We start from the raw sequence: 14,698 nt of genomic DNA, 5'->3' as shown, positions 1-14,698 counted from the left end.
GGTTTGATTATATAACTCTGGTGCTTAAGTGGTGGCATCCTGTTAGTAATTTAAACGCTAAGATAAGTACATTTTTGCTTAATCTTCTATCCTTAGGTATAATTTTAATGAATTGGGCCTACTTAAACTGAGGATATAAATAGTTAAGCAATCTAATAATATGGTTGATGTTGAAGGATTATCTAGCACTGAAACTGAACTAAAGAGATGATTGTTTTGATTCGAATATTCATTGCTTGATTGATTTGTTACATGTACAAGTGTATTTATGGAGAAGTCTCATACTTGTAATTTAATCAGAGTCATACTTGAAATTTAACCTGACTATGGTTTACAAGGGCGATTAACCAGAGTGAGCTGTGAGAGAGAATATCGCAGGGAATATTTACCAGCTATCTGTTGCATTCCGTTGGAGAAGCAGCATGGCGTTGTCCAGTTGTGTCCAGACTGGCTGTGTCCAGTGTTTGCCTATCAAGCGCTAGTGTTTTGAAATGAACCGCCTGGTGCACCGGACCGGAACACCCATGAAATCGATCCGTACCAATCCAGACCGTGATCAAAATCTGGACCGATCCGGATCGAGGATAAAGAGGATCTTAGCACGGTTTTTGATGGGTTTTCTCCACTAGACTCGGACGAACCTGGGAGGTTCTAAACCCGAGGACTGGATCGGACTAGACCTTAATCGGACTAAATCCGAACCGGACCGTGCCTAAACCGTGATAAACATGATTAAACCCGTGATAATCCGGACCAAACCGTGATAACCCGTGCTTAAACCATGATAACTTTTGATAACTCAGATTGGACCGTGCCTAAAACGTATTAACCTGTGCCTAAACCTTGATAAACCGTACCAAAACCCAAACCGAATCGAACCCAAACTGCCAGTTTTTTAAACAATTGATAAAAAAAATGAACCGGTCAAACCCGAACGGACCGGACTGGATCAAACCGTGTGGGTCTAAACCATAAACCTTAGCACGAGTTCGGACCAACCATTACAAACTAGACCCACCAAACTCGGACTATGCCAACCCGTGAACTGGCTGGGTTTTTTTTTTGAAAAACTGATAGCAGCTATCAGTGAGTATCTAAAATCCAAACAATAAAATTACAACAACTATAAGAAACAACATAGTCAGCAATATCATAGCCACAACACTGCTTCCCTCATAGCCTTCTCAGCCGCCCATCCAGGATCCGCTATGCTATCTCTGAAAATTTTGTTGTTGCGTTCCTTCCACAGTATCCAAACTGCCGAGAAGAAAAGGACACCCCATTTTTTCCTTGAGACCCGGCCCTTACACATAAGCCAGGATCTTACTACTGTGTCTTGCACCGTTGGTCCCTTCTTAAAAATATCATACCCCAACAGCCATCCTAGTCGCCTCCAAAACTCCATGGCGTAACTGCACTCAAAGAAGATGTGCATCGCCGTTTCAAGTGGGCATATCTGACATGTTTCACACCTCAATTCACATTGGAACCCCCTTTTATTCAACACCTCATGAGTTAGAATCTTACCTTTTAGACATAGGAATACAAAGACTCGTACAGAAGGCGGGATTTTGAGCTGCCACGTGAAACTAAAGTGCCACCTTGTTTTGTCAACTGATATATCGATTAAGCTGAATATTCTTGATTTGAATTCCATCTCCATATCAGTTGATCGGCTGCTGCTCCCTGTAAGGCATTGTTGTGGGGGAGTCCATGTTGTGCCGCCTTCTCTAAAGACCAAGTTCGATTTGAGGCCAAAGGAGCAAATAATGAAGACATAATTGGGTAATTCCATGAGTCGAACCAATACGAAATGGCACTGCCCGATGCCACCTTCCAACTAGTGCTCCAATCAAACAAAGGCCTAATTTTTAGTAGTTGGTTCCAGAAGAAAGAACCCTTAATCCTCCAAACCTGGTGTGTTTGTTGCCTACCTGTAATTGAACTAATTGAGCGCGCAGTTTGCGCCCATAAAGAATTGGGAAATCGGTATAAACGCCACCACCATCTCAGAAGGAGAGAATAATTTCTGAAGACTAAATTAGTCCCTCCCATACCCCCATTTTGTTTAGGAAGACATACTTCAGTCCAATTGAGAAGTGAAATACCTTTCCTTGTATCTGAATGGCCCCATAAAAACTTTCTGCGAATTTTTGTCTAATCTGTTTATTACCCACATAGGTATTAAGAAAGCAGCCATGAAATAAAGAGGGATCGAACTCAAAACCGAATTCATCAACAAAAGTCGACCCCCTCTCGAAATAAATATGCCTTTCCAACCCTCCAATCGTGCCTCTACTTTTTCAATTAAAGGAAGAAACAGTGCCTTATTCGGCTGTGTCAGAGTCAGGGGCAACCCTAAGTAAATCAATGGAAAATCTGACTGAGAACAGCCCAATATGGCTGAAATAATAGGTATTTGGGTTGGGCATATGTTAATTGGGATCCATGTACTCTTATCATAATTAATAGCAAGTCCAGAAACAGCCGTGAAGAGTCTCAAAATTACCTTGAGAGACACTAAAGTGGTGGTGTCCGTGCTGGAAACAAAGACAGTATCATCCGCATATTGATGAACAATTATTGCTTCTGATAATTTTCTGGAAATTGTTGACTGTACCGAATTGTTAATCACCATAATCATTTTATGTAGAGCATCTGCTGCAAGATCGAATAACATGGGAGAGAGAGGGTCCCCTTGGCGCAAACCTTTCTTATGCATGAAAAAAAAAAAAAAATGGGTTTGGACAGGACCGGACCGTTTGATCAACACTATCAAGCACTAATCGTTGGAAAAATAATAATAATAATAATAATAATAATAATAATAATAATAATAATAATAATAATAATGATTTAACCCACCAATAAAAGCTCCAACAGGGGATCCGTTTCGGACGTTTTTCTAAAAGTGCTTTGTGAACCGGGTACATAGTCTAAAACCTCCAACCCGATCCGATTTTAAAACCCTAAAAAATTTGTTCCCGACTCTGGAGAATTGGGATAGGGAAGAGAGTTCTATATCCCCTCTCTCTCTCTCTCTCTCTCTCTCTCTCTCTCATTCAAAGCCTTCTATTTTCTAATTTCTCACACTATATCCCCCCTCCCTCCCTCCGCGCAATCAATGGCCTTCGCCATTAATCAAAAGCAACTCATCGGCGCACAGATCACTGGATTATCCTCCCCTCCACCACCTCGCCGGAGCCGCCGCCATGTAGTCTCCTCCTCTGCTCTAGGTCCTGTAAACCCCAAACGAACCACCCCTCTCGAAGTCAATTCCAATCCAAACCCCAACCCCAATTCAAGGGAAGTAGCCCGCAACAAAGCCAAAACCCTAGCCATCGCGGTTGCCGCAGCTGCTGTTCCGGGTGCCTACTTCCTTCTCTCTGGCGGTGGCGGATTGGGAGGAGCTGGTGGTGGGGGTTTCGGAGGTGGAGGGTGGGGATTCGGTGGAGGTGACTTTGGAAAATTCTTGTCGAATACATTCTCTATACATCCAGCCAATGCGAAGGATGAAACTGCGGGCAAAGAGTGGGACCCCCATAACCTCCCAGTTGATGTGATTATTTCTCTCAATAAACTCAGCAGCCTTAAACGGTAATTTTGTTTTACTTTAATCTAATTTACTTACCTGCATATTACTTGCAAAATAAGATTGTTTGGATCCATTAATTGTTACATATTGTTCCATGGAAGTATGTAGGCAATGTACTGATAGGAAGCCGTTTGAAGCGTTATCAAATTGATTTTCTCTGTAATGTATTGTTTGTTCATGGCTCTGTTTGGTTGTGGAGTGAACTCCTTACTCCACACTTAAGCCGTCAAACGAGGAGTAAGATCGAGTAAGAGGTGAGTTAATCTGGAGTAAGTTACTGCACCTCTCCAGGCATATTAACTTACTCCACACTTACTTTACATGTAGGGCTAAACCATCATAGGTAGAAGTTCATTTCCCAACATTTTACTCCCATAGATGGATTAATTTAAGCCATGATTTAAACTATAGAAGTTCATTTCCCAACATTTTACTCCTATAGACGGATTAATTTAAGCCATGATTTAAACTACCAAACAAGGTGTAAAAGATGAGGAGTAAGATGGAGTAAGCAATTTAATCCTCATTAACTTTACTCCACAACCAAACATGACCTATAAGAACTATGTCTATGGTACTGTACAGCTAGGATAAGACTAATTATATCATATTGTACTTTTGTTATGCAAAAAGCAGTCTCTAGTTGACCAATTATATGACAGGTACAAGCTGTCAGAAATTGAGTATTATGATCGTCGGCGCGGCAAACAAACCAGCACAGGAGACTCCTTCTTTGAGATGGTATCTCTGCGGGCTGGTGGAATCTACACCAAGGCCCAACTCCAACAGGAGGTAGAAACCCTAGCCACATGTGGCATGTTTGAGAAGGTTGATCTACAATGCAAAACAAAACCTGATGGCACGCTCGCTGCTAAAGTTATTTTCTCGGAGAGCATATGGATGTCAGCCGACCAGTTTAGGTGCATAAACGTCGGGCTCATGGCCCAACAGCAGCCCGATGAAATGGACACTGATATGACCGACCGAGAGAAGATATCATATTACAGGTTAGATTTGCATGATCGAACTTCTTATATTGGTGAAATGCATCTATGGTTTGTTTGTTTGCTTTGCAAAATCCAAGGGAGATTTTTGTATTTTACGTTTCCTGAAAATGTTCCATTTATGATAAAGCAGCATGCTAAGGAATATTCTATTTGCCTCTCGAATTTGTATTTTTCTTCTGCAAATTGTGACTAATTTTTTCTTTTTATTACTAATGAGGCAGTGCAAAGTGGCTATGTTATTTGGGAGTGTATGGTTGATATGGAATAAAAGGAAATAAAACAAAGGAATATATGAAAGTTATCTTATTGATACTTTTGGTCATCCTAATCTGGAGTCTTGTTATGTACGGTTGTCTTTATTGATGAAGATTAGGCGATTAGCCATTCTTCCTGAGTCTGGATCCTTTGAAGTAACTAAAATTTTATGTTTAGATCCAGACCGTTCGATCAGAATCAGGGCCAATCCGGTCCGAGGTGGAATGCACCCTTTAATATTCGTTCTAAAGTAGATCTAACGGTCCAGATCTAAACTCAAAATTTGAGCTAACTCGGGTGATATGAATTCATTCTTCCTTTTCCTAACACTGAAGAATCTGTGGACTATGGGTATATTCCTTGCAAAAACCTTATAGATAAAAAGTAAATTTTAAGGGGGTTTCTGTAATCTTTAAGAAGATCGTAAAACCAATGAAAAAATAGGGAGCAGGAGAGGAAGTACAGGGTGAGGATGAACAAAGCGAGGTCATGTCTATTGCCAGAGCCAGTGCAGAATGAAATTGTAGACATGCTACGCGATGCGGGGCCCGTGAGTGCAAGGATGTTACAAAAGATCCGGGACCGGGTTCAAAGGTGGTACCATGATGAGGGGTATGCATGTGCCCAGGTGGTTAATTTCGGCAACCTCAACACTAAGAACGTGGTGTGTGAGGTGGTGGAGGGTGATATTACAAAATTGGACATCCAGTTTCTTGATAAGCTAGGTAATGTTTGTGAAGGCAACACAAAATTACCCATCATCTATCGTGAGATACCTGATCAGGTTTGCTTCATATTTTACTGTTTCTCTCTCTATATGTTGTTACTCTGGTGTACTTTGTTCTGCTGTGGCATGCATTATAATATCAATACACCAATTGCAATTGATTCTTGATCCCGAAGAGAAGGAAGAGATCCTTGCTTTTCAACCAGCCAAATTTTTTTTTTCTGGGAACCACTGGAGCACATGATATTTTCAGAAGTACCAAATTTTTATGAGAAAATAATGAGTTATTCGTCTGTTACTGAAGTTTTGGATTAGCATGCAAGGGAAACAATAAAAATAACATCTATGCTATGAGGCAGATACGAGCAAAATTTTCTAAAGAAATGGCAATTTATGGGGTTTAGTGTAGAGGTTTAAATTCATTGATTTGGACCATTGGCTTTGTACTTATCAGTGTAAGCTCTCTTTGATATGAGGCAGATATTAAGGAAGCTATTATTGTGCTGGGTTGCTCTACGAATTTGCTCATTAATTTCATAATTTTTGTAATTTCCCTTGGTTTCATATTTTTTTCGCATTGCAGCTCTTGCAAGGACATGTGTTCAACATTGAGGCAGGAAAGCAAGCGCTTAGGAATATAAACTCTCTTGGACTGTTTTCTAACATAGAGGTCAACCCAAAACCTGATGAGAAGAGTGAGGGAGGGATAATAGTCGAAATAAAGCTTAAAGAATTGGATCAAAAATCAGCTGAGGTCAGCACAGAGTGGAGTATTGTGCCAGGTCGTCAGGGCAGACCAACACTTGTAAGATCTCTAACTCTGTTTTTGGCATCGTATGAAGGTCTTGATGTATGGTATTTGATAATTAGTTTTTTTTATAGGCATCGATACAACCTGGTGGGACTGTATCATTTGAACATAGGAACATTAAAGGGTTGAATAGATCAGTTGTTGGCTCAGTTACATCTAGCAATCTACTCAATCCTCAGGTATTAAATTTAATTTTTGTTTTTGTAACTTCTATTTATGGTGGCCCTTGGTGATCTTCTCTTTAGCTTATTTTGTGGGCCCATTTCTGCTGTATATATAGGATGATCTTTCATTCAAGCTGGAGTACGTGCACCCATACATTGATGGAGTACTAAACCCGAAAAATCGCACCTTCCGTACCAGTTGCTTCAACAGCCGCAAGCTCAGTCCTGTCTTCACTGGTGGGCCCGGGTCTGACGAGGTCCCTCCTATTTGGATTGACCGTGTCGGTTTCAAAGCCAACATTACTGAGGTACATGTCCTTCCCTTGTTCTAGGGATGTCAACAGGTACAATATGGGTCGGGTGGAAGCATTTTCAAAGCTAAGAAAAAAAAAAAAATTTCATTCCTGTACCCAATAAGCTAAGGAAATAAAATCTTACCCTTACCCCTCTTTTTGAATATGGTACATGTCTGGTAAATGGATAAAATGTGCTATTGACATCCTGATGTGTGCTTTCGGTAAAATATTTTTTAAAGCAAGTAAAAGAAGAAAATGAATAATGAATACAGTTAATTTGTGTTATGGAAATTTGGTAAAGTACAAAACTTTATCATATCATGTATCATCTCAATATAAATATAGAGGGCTCAAATGCCTCATGTCTTTCATGTCTTTCATGCCTCTTCATGCCATCCAGAAACAATGATTTTGTACCTATAAAAAAAATAGTAAAAATATTTCAAAAAATATAAAATTTGGTCTCCAAGCACATTTTAATGCATAGATCATGTTGAGTGGTTCGGATCGGCTCTTTGGGCTTTGAAAACAGAGATTTAAGATCTGAGGCATGATGAGGCCTGAAATACATAAGGCATTTGAACCCTCATAAATATATATCTCTATATTTGTAATTTTATTTTTACTAATTACCCTATAGGGTAACATGTTAGAAATGGTCTTTACTTGTACCCTTACCAGTTATGCTAGGTCTGTAGTTCTATTCCTTCCCTTCTATAAATGCAATGGGTTTCAGACTTTAGTAATGATAAGCTTTTGCTATTCTATGCATATATAGAGTTTCACTAAACAGAGCAAGTTCACATGGGGGCTGGTGCTGGAGGAGATAACGACACGAGATGAGACAAGCACCATCTGCACCCATGGTGCGCGGGCCCTCCCTACTGGTGGCCTCAGCATGGACGGACCGCCCACTACTCTAAGTGGAACTGGTGTAGACAGGGTGGGCTTTCTTCAGGCCAATATAACCCGTGACAACACACGCTTTATTAATGGTGCTGTTGTGGGTGACAGGAATGTCTTCCAGGTACCTTTACAATTTAATTTGTCTTTTTTATTACTTAGTTTAAGAACAAAGGGTTTTATTTTTGCTGTGATGTGTTTTTATGAACAGCTGGACCAAGGGCTAGGGATAGGAAGCAACTTCCCGTTCTTCAACCGGCACCAGTTGACTGTGACGAAATTCATCCAGTTGAAGGAGGTGCAAGAGGGGCCCGGTAAATCCCCACCGCCCGTTCTTGTCCTTCATAGCCATTATGGCGGTTGTGTTGGTGACCTCCCGAGCTATGATGCATTTACTCTTGGTGGGCCCTACTCTGTCAGAGGATACAACATGGGCGAGTTGGGTGCTTGTCGCAACATCCTTGAGGTAAAATTTTAATTGGCTCGAGGCTGATCTTTAACTTGAATAGTTCTTCTAGTGAGGCTATGGTACTATGTATCATGCAGATTGGTCCTTACTGCGGATTAATGCTTTCGTTTTCAAAGTCCAAATAGTCGATCTGAACAGTTTAACACGATCACCATATTAAAATATACTCGCAGACTAAATTTTACATTTCTTAGAATTATCTTACTATTTTTTTAGATAGGTAGAAAATCACTACTTTTGAATGGTCTAGAATTTTTAGACCATGTGATTTTCTACGTATATAAAGTAAAAATTCTAAAAGATGTAAAATTTGATCTAAAAGTACATTCAAGTACGGAGATCATGTTGAACGGTTCAGATTGATTGTTTGGACTTTGAAAATGGAGATATTTATCCATAGTACGGACCATTATGCACTATCATAGTACTGTAGCCTCACACTAGTTCTTTTTTGATAGTATAAACAGTGAACATTTTGTGATTGAACTAAATTTAGGTCGCGGCTGAGTTGAGGATCCCTGTAAGAAACACTCATATGTATCTATTTGCTGAGCATGGAAATGACTTGGGCAGCTCAAAAGATGTAAAAGGAAACCCGACCCAATTCTTCCGTCGGGCGGGTCAGGGGTCATCCTATGGGGCGGGTGTCAAGCTTGGATTGGTCAGGGCTGAGTATGCAGTTGACCACAATGCCGGTACGGGGGCTGTATTTTTCCGTTTTGGAGAGAGATTTTGAAGGATGACTTGTGGGAGAGGAGGGAGAGTTGATCTCGTGCCTGATTTTATCAGAGTTTGTTTTTGTTTAGTGTAGAGAGGCGCTCACTATATAGATTGATTGTTGTTAAGAGAAGGTTTAGTTTAGTTGCAGCATTATTTTCTTTTTTGTCTTTTTGTTTCCTCTACCTTTTCTTTTGTTGTTTGGTATAAGTGTTTGTTGCTTGTTTCGTGTTGCGAAGAATGATATGGTCTCGCATGCAATAATGTTGGTTAAACACCTCGTGTGGGACTCAGATGCAATTCTTGAATGTAGATTCACTGTTTTCGTCATTTTTGTTTTTGTTTTTTTGTATTTGCCATATAAAATACAATAAAATTTTGTCAGCTCAAAACTGAGAAACATGATCTGAATTTTTTTTCTGAGTATAATCAGCTCGAATCTGGAATCTAGTTGTTTTTAATGGACAGTCATAGATTGTATATAATTTTTTTTTTGATTGAAAGCACGTAGGCATTGATATTGAAATCAAGAGCATTTTACAAACCCTGATCCTCACGTAACTCCTAGACATGCTAGTTAAAAACAAACAAACATTGTGTTTCATCAGAGAAATAGTGCTCTACAAAGTGAATCAATTACATCCCTTAGCTATCTCGTACTGTGTCTGTGAATTGGAACAAACTAGGATCTAGCTCATGTGCAATTTGCGAGTACCAATTGTGTCCCTTGAGTTTGGTCAGCTGCTTATGAAACCCTTTGCTTCCTAGGCTTGGATATTTCCTACATGAAACCCTTTGCTTCCTAGGCTTGGATATTTCCTACATGAGTCTGGTACCTGAGTTCTGTGAGCTCTCAAATTATGGAATTAATTGTACATAATAGGATATCATATATAATGCTCCTTTAATTTAATTTAATTGTAAAACATACTGATAAGGGTGCTATCCGCTATGTAAATACATAATTTCAAGATTTTAGAGGAATTTAATTTAATTTAATTGTACAGCGTAATTTCAAGATATTAGAGGAATTTAGAGGAAAAATACATAATTTCAAGATTCATTTAGGGTAATTGACCCCTTTATAATTTTTTTTTTAATGAAGATCTCTATCAAATATTTATTTATTAAATTTAATCTAGGTATATTGCGAATGTGGAGAGAGTTGAACCACAAGCTTAGTGCAATGGCATGAGTCCTCATTTATCTAGGAAAAGATGAAAATTCAATTTTTCAGAATAATATCTAAAAGATGCTGGATGTAGTCCTTTGATATAAAAAAAAAGAACGAGGAGAAAGTATCAAACAACTTTGGTGGTGCATTAATCACATAAGTGTTAATAAATTAAATTTCGAATAATAAAACTAATTAACGAGATATATTATACATTTTATAAATCATGCTTACACAAATGTTATATCATTATGACTTTATTTTTATATGTATCAAGAGATTTATCAAAACCTGGCAATTTTAATGCTCTCTTCTTATGGTCACTGAAATGAGTCGAATATTTTATAAATTTATATTTAAATTTATTTATTTATACATAAATTAGAAACTTATCCTCATTTTCACCAATTATTATTAGTATCAGATTCCTCTTATCATGAATATAATATTCCAACTTTTTTTTTTACTTTTCAAGTGTAGAAATCCAAGTGCGGCATGAAATATCAAATAATATGGGCCCGATATATACGTATTCAGTCTTTTGCCGTATGCAAAATATTCTTGCTTTTTTTTTTTTTTTTTTACCGGAATTGAGAACCAAAATTTGGTGGCAAATCTATTTTGTTGATCTCTTTTTGAAGTTTTACCTAAATTCTTCTTGTTTTATGACAAAATCAGAAATGCCTTCACGAAAGAGGCAATGAGATGTAGAAGTGTTCCTGTAGTCAAATTTTTTCGTTTTAAATATTTGTTTGGTACAAATCAATATATTGTGGGCCCCATCGCTTCTAATCCTAAGCTTACAAGTGGTACAGAAGGGAAGACAAGGAAAGGGAATAGAAATAATTAATGTTACTTCCCACAAAAAGAAAAAAAAAAATCAAAGGGGAAGGGATGGATAAGAGAGCATTTTTATTCCTCACTCCAAAAGTCCAAATCTTCAGAAATTTTCATTTATAGAAATTTATTAAAAGGAATATAGAAAAATAGATGAATTGTTTGGGAATTTCGATCTTATAGATCTATGACATCAAAATATTTTTTCTATATTATCTTTAATTAATTCTATAAATAAAAAATTCTGCCAAATATTTACCCTCAAAATGAAGATATAGAGGGAGTAAAACATGACCACCGGTATCTTTTCTTCTTTACATCTAGAGTGAATATTTTCACTCTAATAGGAACTATATATATATTATTGTTAAAATTTTGATTATCATTGTTGTTATTATTTATTATTATTATTTTCATTTTCACCGTTGTTGTTATTTTATTTTTATTGTTATCACTATTTTATTACGTTTATTTAATTATTACTAGTATCATTTCATTATTCAAACAATATTATTATGATCTATTCATGTTGGTGTTGCTGCTGTTATATTATTATAATAATAATTAATTACTATCCTCATCATCATTTATATTTATAATACAACACTATTGATGATATTCTTTTCTATTCTCCAACTTGCTCAACAAATAAAATAATTTATGGTGACATGACTCTGCATTAAAATAATATGCGTAGAGCTTTTTGCTCTATCTAGGTGTTTATAATTAGACTTTCTAATAATAGCATATTAGCATTCTGTCCTTTTGAAACAGCGCCTGACTGAAATCACCTATCAGGAACACACCTATTTCTTAGTGTCGTAACAAGAAACATAACGGCTGTTAGATCTACTTGTGGATCAAACCTTAACCGGTACGCACATGTTACTTACCAGCATAGTGACAAGATACCCGAATTATATCCGAATTATACCCGTTTAATTCTTTTTTGGGGTGATGCCGAACCGAACACTGAATTATTCGGTTGACCGAACTTTGACCGAATTAAACCCGAATATTTCCCGAACTTTTACAAATTATTGACGAATTATTGACGAATTTTTCCTGAATTTTTTCAAGAATAATTATTTTTTTGCTCCCTTGCAGGATTGAGATTTCTGATCCGGACAATTCCGAATCATTCCCGAATTATACCCGAATCACAAATTTTTGATCTCGCCGAACCGAACCCGAATAATTCATTTGTCACTATGCTTACCAGTTACCATGCAATGTTTCTAACATTTTGAGCTTTGATTATACAGTCATACCATGTACCAAATACTCATGACACTGTGACATGTTAAATTGAAAATTTCACTCCTAGCCACTGGAATGAATCACTAGAGATATCAGATTAACTTAAAAAGGAAGTCTTTATTGTGTAAATCTGTTTAATCCAAGAATTACTTACAAGAAAATTTTAAAGCCAGAGAAGTGCGAAGCCTTGAAAATATTCAATTAAAATATAAATAAATTAATTTATTGAGAATAGAGATCACAACAAGAGTCATTATTATCTTTTTAATGACTATTACACACCCTGACCTCAGAACCCATACCCTGAACTATATGAATTAAAAAAAAAATTACATTATTTATCCCCATGGTTTACATGATGAGGGTATGAAGCACCGGGTCCAAATCCGTTACTATATGCACCCGACCCGTGACTCCCACCGGTGATGGGCATCATCCCCATGCCCATGCCCATCCCCATGTGACCATGCCCGTTTACTTGATGATTCCGCCCCATGCCGAAAACCGGTACCTGGTACATGCCTGGTACACCAGCATACGACATCGGTACTGGCACCTGAGGTGATTCCCTGGTAAAGCTCTGTGGAACTGGTGTTGAGGCGAATAAACTGTTGTCGCTCGGCGAAGCGGGTCCCTCGCTGGACAGACCTGTCATCCGTTTGACGTACAGCCTGTACTTTTGCAAGTGGCTTGCGACGTTTTCGCGAGTCAGCCCCTCAACATTCATCAATTGCATAATGGTCTTGGGCACTGCATTTTTCAACCCAAGACGAGAAACCACGTCAACGAATCGCTTGTGCAGTTGAGGGGTCCACACGAGCCGGGGCCGCTTCACGGTCCGTGCTGACTGATCCTGGTCAAGGTCATCTGCCCCCCCTGTAGAGTCAGTATCATCCACCATGGCAGAGGCTGTGTGGTTGGGCGCATGGCCGGATGGATTGAAGGGAGAAAAGGGATTGAAATTAAAATTTGAAATTGGAAGAGAGTTTCGCCCGAGAGAGGAGAAGGTGTTGTTGGAGGCCAGGGTCAGATCCATCGCTGAGCGACCAGGTTCTGGTGGGATTTGAAAGGCCGAGGCGAGTTCTGGTGGGACCAGAGACTGGTTCAGTGGGGGCAACTCGGAAGCTGTTGGTAGGTCCATCACCCAATCAGTAACCCGATCAGATTGGTCGTCGTCTTCATCTGATTGATTTGCCATTATCATGGCAAATTCGCCATCAAAGTCACTTCCCTCTCCCACTTCTCCCATGAATTTTTAGTTTTCTCTTCCTTTCCTTTTAGTTTGAGAAGATAGGTTGAAGAGTCAGAATTTCAGATTTGAGTTGGAGAGAACGGTGTGGCGACTAGGGTTCTCGCCGGAGTACTGTAGCGGTGGTTTTGAGAGGCGGAGAACGAGATTTAGATATTTTAGGTCGGGAGAGAAGGGATGTGAGATATTTATTTCTTTATTGTGGTGGAAAAGGGAAAAGTGCAAAGCGGTTTATTATTCTGGTTACACGTAGATCTTTTAGTGGACCCATCAGTCAGTGAGAATTCTTATTTATATAGTTGAATTTAGGATTGTGGTGGAGGTGCACGCGATTGGTTAAGATAGGTCAGCTCAAAGAAGATATTTTGTTTAGTGCAACAGGAAAGGCAAAAGTGCAGTTGCTTTACGAATTTGGTTAGACCTGGCTTTTCAATTTAGTCGGGCTCAACTGGGTCCTTAAAGGGTAGATCATTAAAGTAGGCCAGGTAAAAGCGGTGGGAGGAGCGCACGGGAAAAGAAGAGGAAAGATCTGGATGCCACGAGAGCGATATCGGGACATCCACGTGGACCGGTGGCACCGATATTTTTGATTCTCTCTTGCACTTTATGCCTTGACTTGGCTTTTAGCCTTTTACCCTTTTACAGGGTTAGTATTGTAGTTTTATTACTTCATAGTAGGGGTGATTAATGAGCGAGCATGAGCGAGTTAGGGTATGCTCATGCTCGCTCATTAAGTAAATGAGCGAGTTGTTAATGAGCGAGTTTAAATGAGCGGATAAATGAGCGAGTTGTAAATGAGCGAGTTTTTAATGAGCGAGTTATGAGCGGCTCACGAGTTATGATTTATGACTCATAACAAAATTATATAGTGTGTCCACGCATAACAAAATTTGTTAAAAGTCATCGTAATAAAATCCAACAAATTGTTATAATTCATTTAAATGAGTGAGTTGTTATGACTATTACTTGTTTTGGGCTTTTGGCGGAGGTTTTGATTCTGCCGATTTACAAAAAAAATGAATATGAAACTATGAATATTAGTATATTACACAGGATTAAATGTTACATTGTACTCATTATATTACACATAATTAAATATGAAACTATGCTCACTATCTATCAATTTTAATGAGGCAAGGTTGATGTTATACAGAATTACATAGGATTAAATGTGGCAGGGATTAGGTGTGGCAAATTCTTAATGAGCGAGTTATGAGCGAGTTGGGTCATGCTC

General features: G+C 38.5%; 2 protein-coding genes across 2 annotated transcripts; one reads left to right on the top strand and one right to left on the bottom strand.

The window, feature by feature from the left end:
- Positions 1–2,925: 2,925 nt before the first annotated feature.
- On the top strand, positions 2,926–9,274 carry TOC75-III (translocon at the outer envelope membrane of chloroplasts 75-III). Its single transcript, XM_078322050.1, has 9 exons — positions 2,926–3,597; positions 4,258–4,602; positions 5,302–5,641; positions 6,168–6,389; positions 6,467–6,574; positions 6,676–6,867; positions 7,634–7,882; positions 7,970–8,224; positions 8,724–9,274. The coding sequence occupies exons 1-9, from the start codon at positions 3,125–3,127 to the stop codon at positions 8,961–8,963; spliced, it is 2,424 nt and encodes an 807-aa protein (XP_078178176.1). The 5' UTR covers positions 2,926–3,124; the 3' UTR covers positions 8,964–9,274.
- Positions 9,275–12,416: 3,142 nt separating this feature from the next.
- On the bottom strand, positions 12,417–13,686 carry LOC144572460 (transcription factor PCL1-like). Its single transcript, XM_078322051.1, has one exon. The coding sequence runs from the start codon at positions 13,462–13,464 to the stop codon at positions 12,550–12,552; it is 915 nt and encodes a 304-aa protein (XP_078178177.1). The 5' UTR covers positions 13,465–13,686; the 3' UTR covers positions 12,417–12,549.
- Positions 13,687–14,698: the final 1,012 nt, after the last annotated feature.

The sequence above is a fragment of the Carex rostrata genome, chromosome 20 (genome assembly GCF_964058835.1).
Source record: "Carex rostrata chromosome 20, lpCarRost1.2, whole genome shotgun sequence".
Lineage (NCBI taxonomy): Eukaryota > Viridiplantae > Streptophyta > Magnoliopsida > Poales > Cyperaceae > Carex > Carex rostrata.
The sequence above is the reverse complement of the archived record's forward strand: the minus strand, read 5'-3'. Positions and strand labels throughout refer to the sequence as shown.